This window comes from Equus przewalskii, chromosome 21 (genome assembly GCF_037783145.1).
Source record: "Equus przewalskii isolate Varuska chromosome 21, EquPr2, whole genome shotgun sequence".
In the NCBI taxonomy this organism is placed as follows: Eukaryota; Metazoa; Chordata; class Mammalia; order Perissodactyla; family Equidae; genus Equus; species Equus przewalskii.
This window is the reverse complement of record NC_091851.1, coordinates 39186563-39212676: the sequence shown is the minus strand read 5'-3', so window position 1 is coordinate 39212676 and position 26114 is coordinate 39186563. Positions and strand designations below refer to the sequence as shown.

Genomic DNA, 26114 nt, shown 5'->3' with positions numbered 1-26114 from the left:
GGCCACGCCGGCCCCTCCTCCTGGCTCCGCTCCCTCCGGGCTTGCTCACGCTCACGCCGGCGGCCTGGGCTCCGCGGATGCCTCGGTGAACCGGGCAGAGAGGCTGCGGATGTTCTCGCGGGGGCGGCGGGAGGACATAAATCCGTTGCGCAATGTCAGGTGGTGATAAACGGCTGATGCAACAGAAAGCCGGGTGGGCGGATGGAGAGTGAGCTGGGGTGAGGAGCCATGTTGGGGCGGGGTGGGATGGGGTAGTGGGGGGAGAAGGCCTCCCCGTCAGGACTCGAATGAGGAGAGGTCTGGAGAAGAGGGGGGAGCCCCGTGTATGAGGGGAAGAGCATTCCAGCAGAGGGAAGGAGAAGAGTTGAGACGCTGAGGCAGGAGCGTGGCTGGCATGTGCCTGGCTCGCTCGAGGACAACAGGCCCGTGTGGCTGCTGTGGAGGGAGCGGAGGGGGCGCTGGAGATGGAGAAGAGGCCGCCGGATCATGTCTACTGCAAGAGTCTCCTGCAGCCGTCCAGGCAGGAGGTGGGCCCGGTGGAGAGTCTCCTGCAGCCGTCCAGGCAGGAGGTGGGCCTGGTGGAGAGTCTCCTGCAGCCGTCCAGGCAGGAGGTGGGCCCGGTGGAGAGTCTACTACACTAGCCCAGGCAGGAGGTGGGCCCGGTGGAGAGTCTACTGTACTAGTCCAGGCAGGAGGTGGGCCCGGTGGAGAGTCTACTGCGCTAGTCCAGGCAGGAGGTGGGCCCAGACAAGAGTCTCCTCCAGCCGTCCTGGGAAGATGGCAGCAGCTCAGACCAGAGTGGTGGTAGGAGGGCTGAGGAGGGGCAGTTTAGATTTGGGATCGATTTTGAACGTTGAGCCACCGAGACTGCTACTCGACTGGATGTGGTGTGTGGTTTGCTTCCCCCTTGGTGCAGGCCCCGTGCTCTGAACTCACAGGGAGGCTGCTGGAGCACCGCCGGGCTCCTCCTCCGTGGGGGCCTCCACCTTGGGCTCCCGCCCTGGATGCTCTGTGGGTGGGTGCTGGGTCCTGACTTTCCTATAGGATGGGGCAGGATGTTCCCATGCGTTTGGACTTTCATCACTTTGGTTTTCTTCCTTGTGGGTTTAAAAGACATGTCAGGATTCGCAGAGGAAGCAGAGGGCTTCCTTCTCTTTCTCTGAATGAATGTTTTGATGCTATTTTTTACATTATACATTCAGAAAATAGTTTTTGTGTTGAATTGTAACCATTCAAATAGGTTCAGGGGAGCTGCACCATGGGCTCCTGGGACAACACAACTCCTCCCTGGGAAGGATCAAAATCCAGTGGATGTTCTTAGTAGGGCCTGATTTTTTTCTACTTTTATTTTTAATTTTATTTTGCATAGACACACACGCAGACATACACACCTTAAAAACACAGATATATTCTCACTTTTATGATATATTTTGGAGATTATTCTCTGTCAGTATATAGTAAAGCTTCCTTATGGTGCCCATATCGTTGTTCAGGTTGTGCACTGCACAACTCCAGGGGGTGCCATTCATGTTATCTGTCATGCTGGTCCCCGGCATACTCATTCTTTTTTATAACAGCTTTATATTCCATAATACACCACTGCTGACTTAACCAGTACTCTTGACGGGCTTTGGGTTGTTTCCAATCTTTTCCTATTTTAAAGAGTGCTGGATGGAATAACCTTGTCCTTAGTTTTTCCCGCACATCTGCAGGGACGCGCACAGGATAAGCCAGGCACGGGAAGTGGAATTACCACGTCAAAGAGGGTGTGCGTTTGCAGTTCTGAAAGATAACTGCAAGGTTGTCTGCTACAGATTTGTGGGCCCCCAGTTTCTGCAGACTCTGCTCGCAGGTGCCCATGTTCCCTCCAGGTCGCGTTTCGCCGGAGCAGCACCCTGTTCCGTCTTTCGAGTCAGTCCCACAAGAGCAGAGGGAAGCCGTGTTCCTCCTGCAGGCAGCCCTGGGTTCGAATCCCGGCACTGCCTCGTACTCAGCTCTGCGCCTCGTTTTCCACTTCTGTCAAAGGGCGGCGAATAGCTCTTTACGAGGACGGAAAGGGGCCGATGTGCAGTGAATAATTGGGCAACTGCAATTATGACAAATACAACAGAGGACACTATTATTGGGAGGCCCCGCCGCGTCCGGGGAGCATGGAAAGACTTCTTGGGAATAATATTTGAGCCACACGCTGTAGCCCACTAAGAATTAACTTGGACAAAGGTTGGGGCGGGGTGGAGGGGGCATCGTTCCTAAAGATCCGACGCAGGGAAGACGCGGTCAGGGGTGGGGGCGCCGAGTGGGCGGGGCCGGGTCACGCATGCGCGTGGGAGCCAGTGGGCGCCGGGGGAATGACGACCGCGTGGAGTTTGTGGAAGGTCCTTCTGGCCCCGGGGGGGAAGCTGGGTGGGGCCTGGAGGGGGCGCAGGGAGACTCCTTAGGAGAGAAATGGTGGGGGCTGGACTAGGGCGGAGTGATGGAGCGGGGAGCGTGGTGGATTTGGGTGCGCTTCAGAAAACAGAATCGACGGGACTGTGAGGTGCATCCAATATGGGGTGAGGCGGAGGGAGGCATCAAGAAGTAGGACTTTCCGTGAGGTTATTACGCGTGCTCGTTGGATGGCTGTGTGATGCTTTCGGATGACTGAGATGGTACAGTTGCGGACTGGTGTCCCTGGCGCGTGTGTGTGATGGGCGTGGGGTTGGGGTGGCGGGCACGTTCTGTGACTTTGACATCCCAGGTTAAAGGCGGGATTTGGGCTCCCCGCGCATCGGTCCTGCCTTCTCCCCGCGCCCCATGTGCCGTTGGGAACGGCAAGAGAACACCCCGTGGCCTTTCCCTTCTTTCAGAGTGAATTCTTTGAGGATGATACCAATTTCCTAATATTCCAAATTCAACAACAAAAAATGCTACTTAACATTGTTAAAGTTTGATTTTAGTAAAATTCAAAACAGTTTCTTTGGCCCGCTGCCATGTGGAAAATCAGTCCCACATTTTGGGTTTGCTGGCAGCTTCGTCCAGCTAAGCGGATTTAAAAAGCTCTGCGCAGAGTTGATAGAAAAATCATTTAAAAGGAAGTGTCGTTTTCGAGTTCTCCTTGCAGTCTTTATATGGGGGGACGGTTTGAACGACCTCAGTGCCCAGCCATAGGGGTTAACGCTGTGGTTCCTACAGAGGTCGGTCGCTCCAGGGCTGGGACAGGGCGAGGCCAGGGAGGGGGCAGGATTTAAGGCAGCAGTGGCGCTCAGGTGCCCACCTGGCATTGGCACAACCCTGAGCGCCCGTGCCTCCTTAAAGCGTTTGCTCCGGCCGTTCACGGCGCTGGGCTGGTGCACGCTCTGCTGTCGCTTGAGGGGGTCTCATTAAAGAAGATTTGAAGTCCAGAGGGACGTACAGCAAAATGCTTCCTTATTTTGTGGGAGTATTTTCTTTATAATTTATGTTTTTTATATTGTCGATTTTTTATATTGTTGATTTATGTTTTTTATATTGTCGATGATCCTGCGGTGAAGGAACCCTTATGACTCTTATAACCAGGCAGAGGAAGAGTGAGTATCCGCAGGTGGCGAGGCTCTTTGTGCATCAGGACGGTTAACTGGCCGCTGAGCGTGGGCAGAGCCTGACTGGGGTGGGGGTGGGTCTGAGGAGCTTTCTGGGTGACACTGTGGGTCCCTGACATGTGGAGCCCCTCTGGGTCCCTTTGTGGAGCCGGGGGATGGACTGGCCTGTTCTAAAACGCACGATCCGGATAATTCTGCTCTGGGAGAGCTGGCCTTTCCCTGAGTCAGGAGTCAGCTGTGACACCGAGGAAGTGAGTCTGGCCGTATCCCTGGGGTTCACCCCGATGGCTTTTGAGCTGTGGGGTCAGGAGCAAGTCACTTAATCCCGCCGGATGAGCCTCCGCTTTCTCATCCAAAAAAGGGCTGGCCCGCCTTCCCGGGAGCGACGTGTGCTGGCTGAGCCAGCTGCCACGCTCCCTGCTCGGCATCAGCCCTCACGATGTGCCCAGTGCACTAGAAGCACCCCTTCTTCCTGGAGCCTTGTTGACTGCCTGGGAAGTTACTAGAAGCAGCAGACTGCCGCTCTCGTCTCGGCTGCAGGGAGCAGGGCCTCGTTCGCTTTGGATGCTGGCTGACCTGGAGCCTCCAGCGTCTGCTCTGGCTGGAAGGCCGCCCTGCTCGCCAGGCCCCGGAGAAGGCCGCACTTTTGCAGAAGGCTGGAGCGAGGCCCCGAGACTGAAGTCTCCCTCGAATGGGGATAACAGGGTGTTTGGGACCTCGAGGCCAGATCGTGCCATCCCAAGACATCAAGCTCTATTTGCAAGACCCAAATCACTCAGTTTTTGGAGAAGCAAGTAAAGGGCTATATGCTGTTTTACCAAACCTTCGGAGAGATGGCGAGACCCCCCTGAAGGAGCCTGCTCAGCCCTCAGGGCGCTGGTCACCTCCCTGCTCCCCATGGGGAAGGGGAGGGTGTGGATCAGAGAATCTTCTTCTCCTGCGGCGTGGCCAGGTCCTCTGCCCGGCCCTCCACCGCCCGGCGCTCCGTGTCAGGGGCCGGGCAGCCACAGAGAGGCTTGGGTGAGTGCCTGCGCTCCACCCCGGAGGCTGTTGGGGTGTTCTCACTCCGTGGGTCTTCCACATTCGTTCTCCGCCGTTCCCTTCAGTCCTGTCCTATCACCGCCGTGTTTTGATGTGTGTTATCCTCTGATGACAAGGAAAATTCTCATTTCATGGGCACCTGCTGAGTGCCGTGCTTCGGGGTCGTGCAAAGGTCGTCTTGTTTAGCCTTCAAAAGAGCCCTGGGGAGTGGGAGGTGATGTCCCTGTTTTATGTCAGCAGATAGAAACTCAGAGGGCTGCAGTCACGGCTCCAGAGTCACACAGCTAGTGAGAAGCAGAGCCAGGGTTGAGACTCAGGTGTGTCTGACCAAAGTGAGGTCCTTTCTTCTCTCTGCGATACCACGCCCCTTTCTGGTGTTTGCTGGGGAGGGACACTCGCCAAGGTGAGGTTCCATCCGCGCTCATTGGATCAGCTGGTCCAGCTCAGCCAGGGCGCCGCTCCAGGATGTAGACACTGGGTTTCTCTCTCAAGGAGCAGAGTTACTTGTTTGTGCTGATTTCTGTTGTCTGTTTCTCTCTTTCCCTCTGCCTCCCTTCCTCTCCCCCATCCCCTGTCTCTCTCGTTCGTCAGGAAGAACATGCTTAGTCTTATAATTTAGGACTTACTTGTGTTTCATGATCCTCACTTTTTGACCTCCAGTCATAGATCATAGGGCAGCTGAGAATCCGCCAGACGCCAAGGGCGCGGAGAGGGTGTCAGTTCAGGGGGTGACTGGGAGCCCGACAGCCCAGGGTTCTCATCCTGGCTCTGCCCTGTACTGACGGTGTTGGCTGGGGCACATTGCCCGACCTCTGCAGGTCCCGGTTTCCTCATCTGTGAAATGGGCCCGTCTTACATAGAGTTGTCGTGATGCCTGTGAAAGTGGACGCGGTGCTTGGCCTGAGGGAAGCGCACGCTGTGCTGCTGCCTTCTTGTTGATGGTGACCGTTCGTTCAACACGCTTATGCGTCACACAGAACAAAATAGACAAGGTCCCTGCTCCCCTGGACCTCGTGTTCAGGTGGGAGAGAGAGGTGCCAAGAAACAGCTAACGAAAAAAGAAAATTTCAGATGGTAGTGCAATAATTATTCCAGCAGTGTGCCAGTGGATGTTTAATATCTGATTCTGCAAAAAACAGCCCCTATTTGTAGCATTTGCCAATTTTTGTAGTGTAAATATTCCTGCTGTGGCTGATTTCAAGCTACCAAAGTGACATCCGCTGGCTTTTAAAATCCTTGAACATTTAACAGTGGTCAGGCTGAAAGCTGGCTGGCTCCAGCGCTGGGTGTGTGTCAGTAATGTGGTTCAGGGAAGACCTGGAGATCCAAGATTAAATGTACTGGTGGAAGAGTATTCCAGGCAGGGAAGATGGCTGTGCAAAGGCCCTGAGGTTGGAAAGAGTTTCCTTTGCTCAGGGAACAGAAGGATGGCTGGTTTTGGCAGAAGCCTGATGGTATAGAGGGAGAAGAAGGCAGAGGCTGGGCTGTCACAAGCCTCAAGACCGTGGCACCATGTTTGGATTTTCTTCTAAGGCCACAGGAAGTCTTTGGAGGGTTGTAAGCATGGGCGTGTCTGGGTCTGATTTGCACTTTTTAAAGATCATTGGGCTGTTCTGTGAAAGACCAGCAAGAGGCCAGTTAGGGGGAAGTGGTGGTCACTCCAGGGAGAGGCAGTGGTGGCTTGCCCGAGTGTGCCTTCGGGGGAGGGGACACAAGTGGCCGGATCCAGGTGGGGCCGTGCGGACGTGACACAGTTCATCTGCAGGTGTTCCCTGGCTGTTTCCCATGGTGCCCTCCGCCTGCAGTTTCTCCTCTGCCATCGGGAGGAGGGAGGCAGCTCAGACCATCGGGCTCGCTATCTCTTCCACCTGCTGTTCTTCGCAATCCCCTGCGATCCTGTGTTTACCACTTCCTGATAAATCCAGGATGTGAGAGGAGGAAATATATTTATCTCGAGTCCGAGTGTAAAGCAACAACAACAAAAAAACAAAATCTCTTCTCCACACTGCCCTCCTTCCTGTAATTTTTATCACTGAGAACAGTGCCCTGTTCTTTGGTTTGCGTGGGGGAGAAAGATAAGAGCTGCGCCTTCGATTTCCATTTTGCTTGCCCTCGGCCGCCTCTCAGGTGTGTGTCAGACACGTATGTAAATGTCGTGGGCGTCGGCCAGGCGGATTATGAAAAAGCTTGGCATCTGACTCTGCTTCATCCCAGCCTTTCTCTTTGTGTAGTTTTTAGAAGGGCTTGAGGGAGCTCCCTCTTCTGGACCAGCATTATCCAGTAGAACTTTTCTCGAAGATGGAAATGCTCTGTATCTGCGCCATCCATTATGGTGGCCACCGGCCATTAGGGGCCACTGAGCGCTTCAAATGTGGCTGGTGCGACAGAGAAACTGAATTTTCAATATTACTTAATTTCTGTGTTATTTACTGTATTGGCGAGCACAGTTCTAGAGCACGTGTAAGCATCCATGGCCCTGGGGCCTTTGCTTTGTGGCAGTAGACTGGAGATCCTACTGGAATTTGTAGAACTTCATGGAAGGGTGGGATCTTAGTGAGCTGTCACCTGTCGTACCTCCTGTCGATTTGCAGAGAAAGGAATACGCACAGAAGGGCAGAAGGAGTAAATGATGTGCCCGGCGTTTCTCAGCAGCAAGACAGGAACCCATCTTCAGTCTCTCCACTCAACATCCAGTGTTAATTTCACAAGTTTCAAAGCATCTGTTCTTCCTATGACACTGTGAAGAAAGTCCGGGTCCTCTTGGACCACCTTCCCAACCTTGGTCTCCTCCCCCATCCCTAGAAGAGATCATGGTGTGGTTGGTTTGGAGTGCATCCTTTCACACCTTTCCCCGTTGCATTTACATGTGTATAAATGGAGGGATCAAAAACATTCAGCATTTTAAAAATAAGTTGTATCACACTATCTGTATTTTTCTGCAAATTGTTTTTCTCTTTCAACAGTGTGTCTTAGATCTGGGTCAGTTCATAGATCTCTACGTTACCTTTTTTGAACTGCTGCAGTCTTTGATAGCCTGGACATGTCAGACTACTCAGAAGCCTATTGATGAAACCAATTGTTCATTATTCCGTTTGTTGTAGTAAACATTTTTGCACGTCTCCTGGCTGCACAATATTTCTTCTGGGGCACATACTGAGAAATGGAACTGCTGGGTCATAGGGAATATGTGTTTTTAATTTCAATAGCTGCGACTCCAAAATTCTTTAAAATAGTTACACCAATTTATGTTTCTCTCAGCTGCATGGGAGTGCTTGTGTCCCCACGCTCCCCAAACCTGTGGATACTCTCAAATATCTACATGCGTGCCAGTCTCACGGGTGAAAAATGGTTATCTCCTGGTCGTTTAATTTGCATTTTCCTGTTTATGAGTCAAATTGAACATCTTTTCTGTGCTAATGGCTATTTGTTTTTCTGTGAATTGCCTGTTCGAATCTCTTGCCCATCTTTCTGTTGGATACTTTTACTAATTCATTCAGCAAATCTGTACTAGAATGCCTACCACGTGCCAAGCATTGTTCTGGGTGCTTGGGGTTTTGTGGCGAGTTGGAATAACCAGACATCACTGCTCTCAAGGAGGTGATGTTCTAGTTGTAGGAGAAAGCCCTAAGCAAAAAGAATTGAGAAAATATATGGTGTTAGATGGGATAAAAAGAAGGAAAAGGAGATAGGGAGAGCTCCTAGGGGTGGGAGTCAATTTTAAATAGGATGGCCCAGAATCCTGCTTTTATTCTCTTGTAGACATTCTTTATATATTCTAGGTACTAATCCTTTGCCTCTTCTATGTTTCACATATTTTCTTCCAGTCACTAATTTCCTTTTGACTTAGATGATGGTATTTTTTGCCTTGCTCTTCCCTTTTTTAAATTACAGAATCTAACACAGTCATGTAAAAAGTGAAAGTTCATTCTTCTGATCTTCCCAGGCCACCATTGTCAAGAGGTCTGGTTTCTCTTTTCAGGCTGTTTTCTATCCTCACTACCATGCGACACTTCCCCCCAGCTTCTACCCACCAATGAATCATAATTTCTGGCTGTTTCTCCATAATTGCAATTCTGATCTACCAAATTTTTTCCCACGGCTGCTTAGTATTCCATTTTAGAGAAGATCCATGTAATTTATCCAAGAAGTCCCCTCTGGCTGGACATCAAGGTTGCTTCTGGTTCTCCATTCCTCCAGACAATGCAGTGATCCTGTGCTCTTTCTATGCCCACGAGCTTCTCTGATCTTTTTTGTTTGTTGGTCTACAGCCACCATACCCTGCATGTTCAGGCTGCCATAATAATTTGATTTGTTTTCTGTCCCCCCAGCTCCATGGCTACATGGAAAACAAGCCCCTGGGACTTCAGATCTTCATTGGGACGGCCGATGAGAGGATCCTTAAGCCCCATGCCTTCTACCAGGTGCACCGGATCACGGGAAAAACTGTCACTACCACCAGCTACGAGAAGATCGTGGGCAACACCAAAGTGCTGGAGATCCCTCTGGAACCAAAAAACAACATGAGGGCGACGTAAGGGCGGGGGCTGAGGGTGGGGGCTCCTTATGGGGAGGAGAGTAGGGCCAAGTGGCAGATTTGGGACAGGGGACCTTATGGGGTTGAAGGAAGCAGCTGTGGATGGTGGTTCCCAATCTGTGATGGACCCATAGAGATTTCTGTTTTAAAAGTTCTATACCTAAATATTTTTCATGTGTATTAGAGAGAAGAGTCCTCATGCATCTTTGGATTATGTTGTTTGGGATACGGTTAAATTTATTGACATTTAAAAAATTTATTTGACCTAAAGAAACTCACAAAGCTAATCTGTGTATGGCTAAAATTTTGGAAACATGGCACCCATTATTGGAGTTTAAAAAGCTTTTTATTAGAAAATGATCTCAAACTTACAGAAAACCTGCAAGAACCATACAAAGAACTCCTGTGTCCTGTTTACTCAGATTTACCAGTTGTTCACATTTTCTACCTTTACTTTCTCGCTCTCTTTCTCACCCTCTCTCCGTTTTCTCCTGAACCATTGGAGGGTTAGTTGCAGACGTCATGGCTCGTACTTTTAAGTACTTCATCGTGCATTTCCTAAGAATAAGATTGCTCTCGTGCATGACCACCGTGTGTTTATCAAATTCAAGATGTTTAGTATTGATACCCTACTCTTATCTATTGAGTAATCCATAGGCAATTTCTGCCAGCTGTGTATTTGAGTTTTTCAGATACTTTTAAGAGTAGAAAAGTTGGCTTGAAAAATCTCCCTGGAGAAGCAGTGTCCGCTGGGGAATGTCTCCACTGTGTGCTTTACCCCCATCTTGGTATAAATTCCCGGCTGAAATATTATCACTTATTGCCACGCCCCCCCCCCCCCCCCCCCCCCCCGTGGCTGGCGGCAGAATTATTTTGTTTAATGCCTAGGGTGGTCTCGTGGATGGTCTTTCCTGCTCACTCAGGTGGTCAGTTGTAAGTGAAGCTTTCAACCTTCTGGCAGCATCGACTGTGCCGGGATCCTGAAGCTGAGAAATGCCGACATTGAGCTGCGGAAAGGCGAGACGGACATCGGCCGGAAGAACACGCGGGTGAGGCTGGTGTTCCGGGTGCACATTCCAGAGTCCAGTGGAAGGATCGTCTCCTTGCAGACAGCGTCCAACCCCATCGAGTGCTGTGAGTTGGCCTCTGGGTTGGGTGGGTCTTTGGAAAGTGTGCTGTCCGTGACCTTGCACCCCGGGCGGTGTCCCCTGGGCAAAGCGCCCAGCAGGAGTGCACAGGACCCATGGGGATCCACACGGGGCCCAGGATGACCAGAGGGGCAGAGACAAGCACGCTGAAGGGCTTCGCTTTACTTCTGTTTACTTGTGGAGGGTTTTGTGGCCTCACAAGAGGTTAAAAAATATTATGGCTAATGAGGAACCTCCAGCTTTGTGTAGAAGATTCGACGTGTATAAATGTTCTGGTCTTAAAAAAGGTGGATGCAGTTGGGGTGAGTTCATCGTCCGTAGTGTCCTTTTTTTCTTTTCCTCCTCCTCTTTCAGTAACAATAACATCACAGTGGCCCTCGCTTGTTGAGTGTGACTCCGTCGGTCAGTGCTCAGCATGCCACGGCTCATTGAGTATTCACAGCAGTCCTTGAGAATAGCTGGTGTCATGATGCCCGTTTTACGGAAGGGGAAGGAGAGAGATGAGGGTTTGGGTACCTTTTCCATACAACCCACAGTGTCAGGGCTGGGACTGGAGCAGGAGGTTTGCCGTGCAAGAACCCCGCTCCCCAATCACCCTCAGCCCGTTCCTGAGTGTTTACTGAGAATCTGCTAGGTGTCCGGTGCGGTGCCAGGGATCTGCAGATGAGCAAGACTTTTTCTCTGTCCTCAATGAGCTTATAGTCTGGTGGAGATAAAAACACCCAAAGACGCAGAAGATTTTTGGAATCCAGACACAGGGGCTGAGATCTGCCGTTTGAAAGGATCCTGAGCAGAGACCCGTCTCAATTCTAGCAGGGTTCGAAAGAAGCAGCTGCTTTGAGCCCATCCTCAGGAACTTTTTTGCAAGTTTTGTTGTTGGTTTTTGCCATTAGACATGACAAAGCTTATTGTCTCTTCAGTTTTTGAGAGTTTAGATGTCATTTTTAAAAGCATAAAGAAGAAAAAAGTAAACATTGTTCCAGAAACAAGAACTGTTTATGTTATTTTTTAGTGTCTTTGTTCTAAGAATATTTTCGTGTTACAGTCATGTTTCATATTCAGTTATGTTTTAGGATTTTTTTTTTTCTTTTTACCAGACATTTTACCATAACTAGGTTGTCACGAAATCAATTGCCTGCAGAGTCCAGGGACGTAGGGGAAACAAGTGAAGTGGGTCGAGTGGGCAGCAATAGGGAGTGGTGGAGACTGGGGCCAGGATGGCACATTTCCCACCTGAATTGGCTGCTGTTCCTCAACTCCAGCTAGCATTTCCATGTGGGAATGTAGACTCAGTGTGGTCAAATCTTCTGATTTTTTAAGATAAACCAAAAATCTCCTGATTTTCAAAAAGCAGCGGCAAATTCAACATACTCTGTGGATCAGACGAAATCTGCACGTGGCTTCAATTAATCAGAGGTAGTCTTAATCAGACACTAATGAGTAAAGGGAAAGCATGAATATTTTATGCAGAAAGGGTTGAGGGAGACTGATCTTCAGGGATTCCGGCTGGCAGGGAGAGAGAGAGCGGGTGGACCTTGTTTGGGAGAGAAGCCAGAACTTGGTCTTGGGTCTTTGGAAATGGATGAAGGAGCCGTCTGATTTCTTCCAGACTGTGAGTCAAGATGCAGACCGGGCTGAACTCGGTGCTGAGTTTCTACTCTGCTTTTGGAGAGAAAGACCCAACAGCAGACAATAAGGGAAAATAAGTGTTGAAAAGCATATCATCACAGATGCATTGGAATTCCCCTCCTCTACCCAGCAGACCCCACCCCTGTCCCCCGAGGGCTCGTCATGGCGGCTGCCCCACCCTGGCCTTGGTTTTGAACTTCTCGAGAGGTTTTAGGAAGAAAACTCTTCCTCAGTGATTTGGGGGATTTTGAGAAGATAAGGTCTCCACTTTCTGGGAAATGACTCACTCTCCAGGATGGGGCTGTGGTTTGTCACAAGTGGGGAACAGAAGGCCTCGAGAGGGACCGTGCACAGGAGCCATGTCCCTCCCCATCTTTGGGTCCCTCAAGTCAACTTATGTTGGTCTAAGACTTTGAGGCTCATCCTTGAACCACATGCGCCTCCAGCAAGATGTTCAGGGCATTGTGAGGTTGTTTGCATCTCCAGCACAGGGTTTTTCTTTTCTTCTGAAATAGCGTCTGGCTGATTGGACTACCTTGTTTTGACAGATAAGGAAACTGAGACTTCTTGGTAAAGTGATTCACTCGTTTTTACTGGGTAGCTACCAGAGCCAGAGTCTCCAGCTTCCTGGTTCTGTGAAATACCTTCTCCCTTTGGCTTCCGTGACGTCGCCCTTTCTGCGATACCAGACTGAGCTGCCACTTGGCCTCCCTCCCTCTCCCCCAGAATCTTCTGTCGTTTTTATTTCCTTCTTTGTTCTGTTTTCCTAGACCGGCGTGTGGTAGTTCCATAAATATTTATGGATGAATTGACTGACTGCTTGATCCTTAGGGAGATAGTCAGTAAATATTTATTGACAATCAGTCCATAACATGTGTTGACACGGTGTGCGTACAATAAATATTTATTGCCTAATTGACTTAGTTCATACCCTTTGGGGAGGGTGAGTTGGTAAGCAAAGCACTCCGTGGGCTGGTACTTATTTGCAGGGCGAACTTATTTCCTTTGGAGGTGCCTTTTATGTGACGTTTTAGGGATCAAGGATAAGTTCTCAGATTCTAGTAGAAAAAACTTGAATAGGCCACTCTTTGGAAAGGGGACTTATTTGCTAGAAATGCAGATTCCTTATGCTCGTTTAGAGGCCAGCGTGTCGGCGTGTCAGCCGTATCTCGCCTTGCGCAGACGGGGGCCCCGGGTGTCTCCGCTCTTCTGTCTGCCCTAGGTCTTCGCTGTTGCCCAGGAGGTGCTTTTGGCTCCCTCCCTTATTCTCAGCAGAGCTGCTGCAGGCCTTTTCCAGTCCTCTAAGCCCTGGGTGCCGCCCCTAATCCCTTCCCACTCCAGGCAGATAACTGCCTCCTACATCTCAAGAGGGAGACGGGAGAGGCCGGACGCAGCGCCCTCGTCCTCCCCAGCAACAGGCCTACTCACGGCTACCGCTGGGGCCTTTCCTCATCCGGGCCCTTTGCAATGGGACATTCCTTTTCCCGTGGGCCCATCAGTGCTCTCTGCTGCAACTCCAGCTTCCCTCTGGTGGCCGAGCCTTTGCGTCCTCTGGCACGAGTTTCCCAGGGCAGGCATAACCAACTGCCACCGACTGCGAGCCTTGAACGGTGGAAATTCATTCTCTGTCAGATCCCGAGGCCAGAAGTGGGAAATCCAGGTCCCGGCAGGGTTGGTTCCTTCTGGAGGTACCGAGGGGCGTCTGTTCCAGGCCCCTCTCCTAGCTTCTGGTGGGAGCTGGCAAGCCTTGTCCTGTAGACACAGCACTCCAGTCTCTGCCTCTGTCTTCCTGTGGCCGCCGTCTCTGTGTCCTATTCTGTCTCTCATAAGGACACTCTCATTGGATTTAGGGTCCAGCCTAATCCAGGATAATTTCATCCGTCCTTACCTTATTTACATCTTCAAAGGCTATTTCCAAGTGAAGCTCATCTGAGGTTCTGGGTGGATGGGAAATTTTGGCAGCAGGTCGATTCCGCCCACTACCTCCCCTCGGCTGCGTTTCTTGACCCCTCTCTCCTCTCTGCTCCTCATTCCCAAATCCACTGGGATCTTCCTCTGACTTCAAGGCTGTCACCTCCGCTGTCACCTCCGCTGTCACGCTCTCAAACTTGGCTGCACATTGGAATCACTTGGGGAGTTACGAAAAAGAACTATGCGTGAATGCCCCCAGAAACTGGGGGTCAGTTGGTCTGCGGTGCGGTGTGCGCACAGACTGTCAGAGGCCCCGTGATTCTGATATGCAGCAAAGCGTGAGACCCACTGACTGCGCCTCCCCGCCACCCCGTCCTTCAGTCAATCGATTAATTCCTCCTTATCCAAGGCCCCTGTTTAGATGACCGTTTGGGGAGGAAGATTGCCCTGACCCCAAAGGGTACAGAGTCCTCTCGTTGTGCTCTGACCACCCTTTGCTTGTCATTCTCTCTCATGTAAGGGCAGGGACCCCCGGGCTATCAGCCAGGGCCTGGCCCATAGCAACTGTCTCTAGAATGTTTGTTGAAAAAAGATGAACGCGTGAAAACAAGCCTCGCCAGGCTGCCCAGTGGGAGAGAAAGGCCTCGATGAGACGGGATGGAGACGGCCGTAGTTCAGATCCTCGTCCCATGAGAACCTTCCTGTGGATTTTCTCTGGCCCCACAAAAGGGCCTCCCCACCCATCGCCTTTTGGAACATACCTGGAGCAGTTTTCTGGAGATCCCTGCCCACTCAGAGCACGGAACATCAATTCCCTTCGCTCATTTTGCAGGAATCCGGCGGTGGATATGGGGTGTGGCCTAGAAATGCATTTTCTCCCATGCTTTTTCAGTCTCTCCCTTTGTGTGACATAAATCTATTTCACTGAAGTACAATTAAGACACAGTAATCACACAGACTGTAAGTCTTCAGTTCGGTGATTTTTGACAATTGTATGTACCGTGTAAGCACCTCTCAGAACAGGAGACAGAGTTCCCTTCACTCCTGAAAGTTCCCTCAGGAACCGGCCCTTCCAGGCAGCGCCCCGGCCCCAGCCCCACACACGCAGGCAGCCGCTGCTCCCGTCTCTGCCACCGTGGCTGAGTTCTCCCTCTTCTAGAACTTCGTGCGATGGAATCAGACTGTGTGTCCTTGTGTGTCCGCCTCTTTCTGCTCAGCACGTGTTTTCGCGGTCCGTGGCTGTTCTGCGTGACTCGGTCGTTCATTCCTTCTGATTGCTGAACGATAGTCCATTATATGAATCTAGCAGTTGTTTATTTACCCTTGATGGACATTTGGGTTGTTTCTGGGGTTTGGGTATCTGGATGAGGCTGCTGTGAGCATCCTTGTTCAAGGCCCTTTGTGGACAAATGCTTTCCTTTCTCTTGGGTGCGATCCTGGGAGTGGAGTTGCCGGGTCCTTGGGAAAGTGTAGGTTTTGATTTATGTATTTCGCTCTGTCCAAGAGTCCCACTCGCCCCACGTCCTCGCCAATATTTGGTTTTGTTAGTTTTTTTAGTTGCAGCCATTCTAGTGAGCATAAAGTGGTACCTCGTTGTGCCTAATTTGCATAATTTGCATTTCCCTATTGACTAATGATGCTGAACCTGATTTGTGTGCTGCTTGTTGACTATCTTTATGACTTTGGTGAAGCATCTGTTCAAAGCTTTTGCCCATATTCTATTGGGTTACTCATATTTTTATGGTTAATATGCAGTAGTTCTTTATTATTCTTATATTATATTATTTTATATATATTGTATTATATAATACATTGTACATAATATATAATATATTATATTATTATATTATATTATTATTATTATTCTCGATTTAAGTCCTTTGTTGGATAAATGTATAACAAATATTTTTCCCAGGCTGTGGCTTGCCTGTTTATTTTCTTAATTGTGTCTTATTGTGAGCCTCAGTGTTTTATTTTGATGAAGTTTAATGTATCATCTTCTTGCCTTATGGGATTAGCGCTCTTTGCATCCCCCCAAGGCGTCTCTCCCTGAAGGTAGGGAAGATGTTCTCCTATGTTTTCTCCTAGAAGCTTTTTGACCCTGGCTTTTACGTTTAGAGATACGCTCCGTCTCAGGGGAATTTTTGTGTGTGGTGTGAGGTAAGGTCGAGGTCCATCATTTTCGGTATGGAAATTCACTTGTTTCATATGCTTTTTTCTGAAAGCAAGAGCTTAGAAAACCTTAAAACTGTGCTTCCCCCGCCACCTTCCCTGTATTCCTCCAGGTGGCTCTCCTGGGCCAGCTTGGGACACAGGCCATCACGCAGCATAGCTTTTTGAAAATCCTTAGAATTAGTGGGACCACACTGCATATTGACTGGGCTTTACTTCATAAATCAGAGATGCTCCTGTTGTCCATCTGCTCCCACTGGAGCCAACATGACCCACGTAATTCTCGTGGGCTTCTTAACATTCGTTCTTACAATTAAAAATATATTTGAAGCGGCTGGCCCTGTGGCCTAGTGGTTAAGTTCAGCATGCTCCTCTTTGGTGGCCTGGATTTGGTTCCTGGGTGTGGACCTACACAAGTTGTTGGTGGCCATGCTGCGATGGCATCCCACTTACAAAATAGAGGAAGATTAGCACAGATGTTAGCTCAGGGCGAATCTTCCTCAGCAAAAAAAAAATAATAATTTTATATATATGTAAAATATAATATACATATTTGGAGTGCGTTAGATACTATTTTTGGCCCTGGGGATATAGCAGTGAACAAAACAAAGTGCTGGCCCTCATGGGGGTCACATTCTAGTCGGGGAAAACCCACAATAAGCAAGCAAGCCAAGATATCATTTCAAACGGAGCTTAGTGTCATGATGAAAATAACGAGGACCACGTGTTGGTGACTTGGGGGTGAGGGAGCAGCAACTTAGTCGTGCTGATCAGGGAAGACTCCTCTTCCTTAACATGATGGCATGTTAACCTGGGCCTGAGTGATGGGGGAGTGTGGCCTAGCTGGAGGACAGAGCAAGTGCAAAGGCCCTGAGGCAGGGGCAGGGATGGGGTCTTCAGGGAACAGAAAGGCAGCCAGGAAGGCTGCATGGAGTGAAGAGGGGTAGGAGGTGAGGTCTGAGAGGAAACTGGAGACTTTGGATTTAATACTAAGTGAAATGGGAAGCCTTGAGTACTAAGAAGGTACTAACATGATGTGATTTATATTTTAAAACTCACTTAGCACAGTGCCTGGCACATAGTAGATCCTAATAAACACTCAGAGACCGAACGAAGGAAGAAAGGAGAATAGAGAGACAAAACAGGGAAGAGGCAAAGGAAAATGACCCGTTAGCCATCACCCACGGTGCGTCAAGCACTTTCGCTGCTGGATCACCATAAGAACATCATGACTCCGTGTCTGCTCCCATTTCACAGATGGGGAAACTGAAGCACAGAGAAGTTAAATAAATTGCCTGTGGTCACACAGCTACGAAGGGGCCAAGCCAGTTGTGACATCCACGTCCTGCTCGATCTCAGGACACCAAGGTTGAGCTACGTCATGAGTGACAGATTAATTTGGGCTGGAACCCCAAAGGGTGATGTCATCTCATATAAACCAGGGACCAGCTCAGTGACTCCCAGAGGGCCGTGGGTGCCCTCCCACCACCCGGCAATAGATTGCCTCCCCCGGGATGATCCTGCAGCAGTAAACCCAGGTGCAATTCCGGCACTGGGCAGAGGGCAGGCAGCCCAGGCCTTTGTCAGCCCCTGCTCTCCAAGGCGGCTTTTGAGCAATGACCAAGAGGCCACCTTTCAGAAACAGAAACCTAGACGATGGGGAGAAGCCGTTTAGGGTGGTGGCCAGGGGTGCGGGCGTGGGTTCAAATCCTACCTCTGCCACTTGCTCCCTGTTTTGTCCTGGGAAGTTACTTAACACTCTGTGCCTCAGTTTCCTCATCTGTAGAATGGGCATAGTCACGGTCCCTATCTCATCACAGAAGAATAACCCCCATAGCCTGTCTTGTGGTGCATCTCTTCCTTTCTTGCTCGCTGCCCTCCCCATGCTCTGCAGAGCGGACTTTCCAGACCTCTGGCTGCCACTCTGTCACATCGGCAGCCACAGCCCGGGGCGGCATGTGTGGGAGGGAGTTCAGCAAACACTAACCTGTCAGGTGAGCCGGCAGCCAGCCGCACAGCCGCCTGCAAGGAGCGAACCCAGATGGTTCTCTGGCTGGTGCAGCGCGTCAGCTGGGTAGCGACTGCGGGAAAGTTGGGTTATAGGGGGAGCCCAGGGTTGGGGTGCCTTCCCCGCTGATTGATACGGTTACCTGAGTGTGCAGTTACGGCCCTTTGCTGAGCTGATTATGCAGGACGGGAAGGCAGAGCCGCCCTGTTGAGCATCTCTGGTGCGCCCCCGGCTATGACATGCGTTAACTCACTTCCATCCTCGTCGCAGCCTCACAAGCCTTGAGGCTGCCCTGCAGAGCTTGTGTTCTGGGGGCTCGGGGTTCGGAAGGGCTTGGGGGGTAGCTTCAGTCACACTGGGCAAGGGGAGGGCAGAGCTGGAGGTTGAAGCCCGCGTCTTCTCCTCTGTCAGGGCTGCCTGGGTCCCCCCGTGGCCAGCGAGCCCATCAGTGGAGTGGGGAGCCGTGGAGCCCTCAGGAAGGGTCTTGTGGGATGGGTGGGAGGTTTCTGGAGGGGCTGCCTGTTTGCACCTTGGGAGGGTGTGGTCACTGTCTGGTTACTGTACGGGAGGGGCAGTGAGAGAGAGCTCCTCCTCTGCGCCTGTGTGTGCAGATCAGACGGACCAGGTGAGATGAGAGGCACAGTCTGGCAGGGTGGCTGTTCTGCTCCGTTTTCCATAAGAGGAAGCTGAGGTCCCACGAGGTCCAGAGCACGAGGTGGCCTCATGCAGCGCAGACCCCGTGCGTTTGCAGCACACGGCACCCCACACCCGTGGTGTGAGTGTTGACGGGCCCCTCACAGACGTGAACCGCACACCCAGGGGGAATTGGAGTCCTCTGTTCCACCCTCCTACTTCCCAAGGAAGACACAGGAACAGCCAGGGCGGGGGTAAGGGGCCTAAGGGGCCGGACTCTGGTCCTGCTCACGGCCCCTCCCCGGCGAGGCCTGAGTCAGCACCCTGTTCTGGGCCAAGCCAGGCTCACAGCCAAGGACGGGGGCCTGATGCAGAGACAGCAGCTGGGATGCTCAGCCAGGCCAGGACGAGAGCGATGGGAGCACCTCCTTGCCTGGGCTGCCCGGCGGCTTCCCCTCTGGGTCCTTCTCCATTTTACTGAAGAGGGGCGCCTTGGGCTAGTGGGATCCCACAGTCTGGTTTCACATTCGGCCTGTCCACCGACTTAGCTGTGAGCTCCCAGGTGAACCCCGTCTCCGAGAGGCCCAGTGCCCTCAGCTCCAAAGTGGGAGTAATTCCCGCTCTGTGGTCTCATGAAGTTTAGCAGTAAAAATAAAGACGACTGACATTCACTGAGGCCTGCCGAGGCGCCCCACACTTCCCATCACTAGCTCATTTAATCTGCCAGCAGCCCAGTGAAGTTGATATTATGATTATTCCCATTTTATAGATGAGAAAACAGAGACCCAGAGAGGTTAAGTGACTGAGCCAAGGTCCCAAAGCTAGGATGTCACTGAGCTGGGCTTTAAACTCGGGCGGTTACACGGCACATCCTGACTTTTACCCGTGATCCTAAATTGCCTCATCATGTGTGTGTTTTAGAAAACAAACAGAAAAGTCTTATGAAGTGCCTGGAATCCAAGGCCCTCTCTGTGGCAGCTGTAATTATTTGCTGTGATTAACAGAACCCACCCAGTCTGCACAAACGGATCACCCTGAGCAGCCTCTCCCGCCTCTCCCCTCAGGTCCTGGGTAGATGGTAATTCTTGGCCAGGCACCCGGATGACAGGGTGAATTGCAGACAGTCAGGCAGTCATGTCCCATTTCTAGGCCAACCTGGAGGACCCCGCGCCGGTGTGACTCTCCGTCATCGAGCCTTCAGCCGCCATGGCTCTGCTCCCCGGCAGCCACGGTTGCCAGTGAGAGTAAACAGCGACCTGGTTAAACCAACAGTACCCTGTGGATTCAGAGCTCATAAGACACAGGAGCCCCACGCCGCTGCATGACGTGCCAGCATCCGGGGGCAGGAGGAAAGCCTGGGGAGATCACTGCGAGGGCCACCTCAAAGCCGAGGCTGGACCAGAGGGACTAGCCTTCACCCGCAGCCCAGGCCCTCAGGACACTGCCAGATGGCAGCCCTGGTTGGGTCAGAACCCTGCAGGGCGTGCGGTTTGGATGGTTGAATGGTTGAAAGGCTGAATGGGTATCCGTGGGGGCTGACGGGGGGCGATGGCGCGGGCCTGGCAGTCCCAGGGGGCTTCCGCAGAGCAGTCTCATAGGTGCAGGACGTGTCACCCCAATTAGCAGCCGGAGGTGTTGGAGGCTGCGTCGGAGAGAGAGGAGGAAGTGGACCCGGGAGGGTGATTTGGTTGCTGTTTGACTCTCCTCAGTTCCTCTTTCAGAGGCTAATTGGATTCCTTTGCTCTGCTTCCGGGCTCTCTGAGGAGGCTGGGCCTTGCGTGGAGGAGGTCCCCTCGTCCTCAGGTGGCCTCTGAAGTGTGGAACTTGACTCTCAAACAGATGTGTGCAGCAAGTCACCTGGAAAGATTGTTAAAATGCAAATGTCGAGCCTCCGTCCAGGAGACGCGGGCGCCTGGGTCCCGGGTGAGGCCTGGGCATCTGCGTTTGTATTAAGCGCTGCTCCCAACCCCTGCTTCGGCTGCAGGTGGCCTGGGAACTGCACTTTGAGAAACGCTGGCGATCGAGATCACACCGAGAACAACAGTAACGAGAGCGGTAGGACGTGTAAACATGTGGACATGGTCACGCGTCTGATATCTGAGATGACAACTCGTGGCCGGCGCCCAGCACATGGAAACTGCCTAGAAACCACAGCTTTTGGTGTTTTTAGCCTTGCGGGCTGATATTTATCAAGCCGCACACACTTTTTGTGAATTCTCCCTTTTAATCCTCAGGACAGCCTGTAGGGTGGGTGTGTTCACAGCCCCATTTTTCAGATGGGGAAACTGAAGTTTAGAGCTGGGAAGCCCTGTGCGAGGACCGCCTGGGGCGGGCTTGAGTTGGAGCCGAGGTCTGTCCACACGGCGGCCTTTGCCCAGGCAGCTGCCCCTCGGCAAAGCCAAGGTCTGAGCATCCGGTTTTCCATCTGTGAAACAGCCCTGACAGTGTCCTGCTTGATGACCCGGCAGGGCTGTAGTCTAAAGGTTTAAGAAGATCACAAATGACAAAACATTTTGAAAATGGCTAAGCAAGCAAGAAAGAGCGGCGTTTTGAAAATTAACGACAGTAATGGCCAGTTTCTTGACTGGTTACTGTGCTGGGCACCGGCTGAATGTTTTTGTGTTAGATATACACATAAAATTTACCATTTTAACCACTTGAAGGTGTACAGTTCAGGGACGTTAAGCATGTTCACAGTGTTGTGCAACCCCCACCCCTATCTAGTTCCAGAACTTTTTCACCACCCCAAAAACAAAACCCATCCCCGTTAGCAGTCACTCCCCAGGCCCCGACACCCACCGTCTGTCCCTGTGGACTTGCCTGTCATACCAACGGGGTCACACAGTCTGTGGCCTGCTGTGTCTGCCTCCTTTCACTCAGCGTGGTTTCAAGGTTCGTCATGTTGTCGTGTGTGTCAGTGCTTTGTTCCTTTTTATGGTTGAATGATACTTCTATGTGGATATGTAATATTTTGTTTATCTGTTCGTCCATTGTAGGACATTTGGTTGTTGATATTAGATGTTTTACCCAGTAGATACTGACCACGTGCACGCATTTACACGCAGTATCTCTTGCCGTCCCATGAGGCAGGTACTGTTAGGATTTTACAGAGGAGGCTTGTGTGGCTCAGAGAGGTGAAGTGACTTCCCCAGGGTCACACAGCAGGGAGGTGGCCGAGGCAGGACTTGAAACCACCACTTTCTCACCCCAGAGCCCAAGCGGTAGTAAACCAGGGATCTCCTGTGGCCCCCAGGTTCCTGCCCCGTCCTTCGTGATGGTACCACGGATCAGATCTGGTGTGGCTTGTTGGAATTATTAAGGATTGTTTTAAAAAAATACATCTATGCTGGGATCCTCCCCCCAGACCTCTGAAGTCAGAATATCTAGAATAGTGGTTCTCAATTAGGGATGCTTCTGGCTGTCCCCTTCCCAGGGGACATCCAGCTGTGTCCACAGGCATTTTGCGTTGTCATGCTGGGGGAGGGGTCACTCCTGGAATCTGGCAGGTGGGGGCCAGGGATGCTGCTGAGCATCCTGTGATGCCCTGACGGCCCCACCACAGAGAATGACCCGGCCCAAATGGTAGTGGTGCTGAGGCTGACAACCCTGCTGTGGCATGCGGGCCTGGGCGTCATGGTCTTTTAAACTCTCCAGCTGTTTCTGACGCGCACCCGGGGCTGCGCGGGGCTCCTCAGCTTGCTGGTACGTAAGACTCCCCGGATTCCTTGTTAGGCTGCAGCTGTGGGTCCAAGAGGTCTGGGTGTGGGGCCCGAGTTCTGAGTTTCTAACAGGCTCCTCTGTGATGCTCCCGGCCGCACTTTGAGCTGTGAGACTGGAGTCCGTCTGGACAAAAGCTTTCAGGCAGCTAGACTGGACTCTTGTTGTCTCTCTTAAATTTTCATTGAAAAGGCTAGTTTTCCTTGAGGTAAGGAGAAGGGGTGGGACCTGGAGATTTGGCAAAGGGAGGATCAGTGGTTGCCTGAAGCTGCGAGGCTGCGAAGGGAGAAGCAACGAGGCTGCTTCGGGAGGGAGGCGGGTTGTGTTCCCCGCGATGCACAGTGATCCACGGGGCGGCCATCCCCGGCCTGGCTGCCGCGAGCCCTTGGCCGGCTTCCCCAGTAGCGATGACTCAAGCTTTCCACCTGCAAAATGGGAGGGGTGGCTCTTGCCACCTCCCCACCCATCCCGAAGTCCCCAGTTGCCCCCCGAACTCCTCAAAGGCAGATCTTAAACGCGGGGACCTGCTTTTCCAGGCAACGCGGCTGCTGTTTTCACTGCTAATAAATCTCGGTTTGTGGCAGCTCAATTAGGAAGTCGCACAAAAGTCCTATATTGAAAGAAAGGATTAATAGCGCAGCCCATGTGGGAGACATTAGCAGCTTCTGCAGAGGGCCCTTTGTGATACATTCTCGCAGCTGGCAGCCGCTGGAGCCGTGCTGCCTGGCCCCTGGGAACAGAGCCTGGGCAGAGTCTAGGATGGGGAGACCCCGGCATGGGGGTCGTTGGGAGTTCTTGGGGTGACCTTCAGGGTGAAGTGTCTGAGAGCGTCCGGCGGGTCCACAACAGCCTTCTCCAATGCCGCCGAGCGTGCGTGGTGGCTCCTGAAGGAGCCGGTCTCAGCGTGGCTCCGGGGCAGATGGCGGGGATGCTCGGCCACCTGGAGGCCCAGGCTGGCCGGGAGGGAAGGGTTAGGCTTGGACCTCGGGCCTCACGCAGTTGCTGCCTCGGCTCCCGGATGGGGAGGTCCACAGGCCCCTGGCACGGAGAGGGCTGGCCCTCCGCCCGGTTCTCCGTCTCTGGGAGGAACGCCAGGGGCTCAGGCTGACTCACCGAGGGGAGGGCCGGCCTCTGCGGCCCACGCTGCCAAGGCCAGGCCTGCGCAGATCGGTCCCTTGTGCTGGCAGGGCCTCGTTTCTCCCCCGGCCCTGGGACGGCAGCTGGAGAGGGTCTCATGCTTTCCTGCGGGAAGGAATCCGTGGCTGGCGGGGTGGCTCAGAGATGGGTCTCTGGAGTGGGACGGAGTGGCTTTGGAGGCTCAGATCTTAGCCTCACACGTACCCTCGGCCGAGTGGTGGCCTGCCTTCTCTTAGCTTCAGTTTTCTTCCCAGTCAGATGTGAACGATTTGAATACTTCCTTCCTCAAAAGGTTGCTGTGAGCATCAGGTACATGGCTGCGCTGGCCCGGCCTGGCCTCTTCCTCCGTCTTTCATTCGTTCTAGACGTGGATGAGGATGTGGATCCAGATAATATAGAGATAATGAGACACGGTTACGTGTATCAAGATATATTGGGGTATATCCACATCTGTCCCTGTCCATCCATCCGTCCATCTGTCCGTCCATCCACCTCAAGCACCTCCCACTCAGTCCTGGGTGCTGTTCCTGGCCATGGGCTTACACAGCGCACGGAACAGCGCACGGAACAGCACCCCGCTCCTGGGGCTTACAGCCCAGTGCAGGGGGAGAGACAAAGCCAGAGACACCCATGAGGCTCCCTGCAGTGCATCTGAAAGAGGAAAGGTCTTTGAGAAAAACAAAGCGGGGTGAAGTAAAGAGAGGGGGAGAGATATACAGACAGACGGACAGATAGACGGACAGATGGACAGGGGTTGGGTACCGCTGTTTTAACTGCAGAGGGGGCATGTGGAAGGGTCGGGGAGGAAGCCTCTTTCTGAGATGACGTCTGAGGACCTGCAAGGAGGGAGGAAGGGGAGCCATGCAGATAATCGGGGAAGAACCTTCCAGAACAAGGGCCTGGAAAGTGCAAACGCTCAAAGAGAGGAGTGTGCTGAGTGTGTGAGAGACAGCGAGAATGTTCTGGAAGTATGGCTGGATCGAGCGAGCCAGGGGGAGTCTAGAAAATGAAGTCTGCAGAGGTGGTGTGGCGGGTCAGGGTTGTGTTGAAGAGCACGTGCAGGATTTCGAATTAATTCCCAAACGCATCCATCTGAGGTATCTGTTTGCCACGAGATCAGAAGCCCGCTTTGCGTGGACAGCTCCGGTCCTCACGGTGACTCCTTTCTCTCTTGCCCTCAGCCCAGCGATCCGCCCACGAGCTGCCCATGGTGGAGAGGCAGGACATCGACAGCTGCCTGGTCTACGGGGGCCAGCAGATGATCCTCACCGGACAGAACTTCACGGCCGAGTCCAAGGTCCTGTTCACCGAGAAGACCACAGGTCAGGGCTCCCAGCTCGTTTGTGCTCACCGGCGCCTCGCGAAAGCAACTGTCTTTTTCTTCTAAACAGCACTGGTCTGGGGGGTAGATCCCGAGAGTTATATTCTGCTCTTCTTACTCATGAGAGAAGCTTCCGCGTCTCCAGTGATTGTGACGTCGACACAGTCACCCCTGTAGGAAGCTGCCATCCTGTGTGTCCCATTGGATGTTAGGTTGTCCCCATACCCAGCTCTTCTTTTTAAAGTATTTTGTCACGTAGAGAGGCAAACTTTTTCAGCTTTTACTATTTTCGGGAAGGGAGGCTGAACAGTCCAGTGACGGGGCACACCTGCTCTGGCCCTGGATTTCCTGGGTTCAGATCCTGGCTTTGCTACTTGCTTGCTCTGTGATCTTAGGCAAATTACCTAACCTGTCTGTGCCTCCATTTCCTTATGTATAGAATGATAATAACAAGAGTTGTTGCCCCAGAGGGTTGGCGCAAAGGTTCCGTGAGTTGATAATGTCGAGTGATGATAACGGCACCGGGCAGGTTGTAAGCCGATGGACATGCGCTACTTGCATTTCTATTATTGATGGTGCTGCAGTTAATCTCCTTCTGCTTTTCACATTAATTAATTAGTCTTATGCATGAATTGCTCTGTGTATCGTTGTGATTAGTTTTGGGTTATTCCTGGCGGGGGAACTGTGGATAGTCATTTCCAGGCCTTTAGATACGTATTGCTGAATTCCTTTCAGAAATCTGCAAACTGCGACTTCCCCCAATACGGGGTCAGCAATGGTTTCACCCCATCCCAGAAGGGCCATTTCTTCTAAATGAAAAAGTATTGCTGGCCTGGTCCTTCTCTTTAATCCGCACTTTGCCATGAGAGGGTTAATGTTTTGGTTTATTTGCAGCGTGTATTCTTTCTTCCGTGCACTGAAAGAACTGCTGCTTCACGTAGTGCCAAAGAGAACACAGGAAAGAGAAAATGATCCGGTGTAGGAAAAATATCAGGTTATGCAATTATTTGATAGTTATGGGTGCTGGATCTCGTTTTTTTTCCTCTAATGGATGTGATTTCGGTAGGTTAATTCAAAAAGCTGTTGATGTTTGTTTGTTTATTTTTCTTAGGATGATCCAGAGAATATAATGGGCAGGTTCTCCAGTTGTGGGGATTGTGCACTGCACAAGGTCACCTCCTTTGGGGTCTGCCATTCAAACTGGGGACATCAATCTGTGTATTATTGGGATGGGCTGGCCCTGTCACTGGGCCGTGGGAACTGCTTCCTCACACTTTGAAAGCATGATAGAAGGCAGTATTGATTT

The 26114-nt window shown here is 51.8% G+C and overlaps 1 protein-coding gene across 7 annotated transcripts in view; it reads left to right on the top strand.

Moving 5' to 3' along the window:
* Positions 1-26114, top strand: part of NFATC2 (nuclear factor of activated T cells 2) — a 158389-nt gene that overhangs the window by 71520 nt on the left and 60755 nt on the right. For all 7 annotated transcript variants that reach the window (XM_070589467.1, XM_070589465.1, XM_070589468.1 and 4 more), the window contains exons 4-6: positions 8927-9129; positions 10094-10266; positions 24669-24809. In XM_070589467.1, the coding sequence (XP_070445568.1) occupies positions 8927-9129; positions 10094-10266; positions 24669-24809 (517 nt within the window). The remainder of the gene's footprint in view (positions 1-8926; positions 9130-10093; positions 10267-24668; positions 24810-26114) is intronic.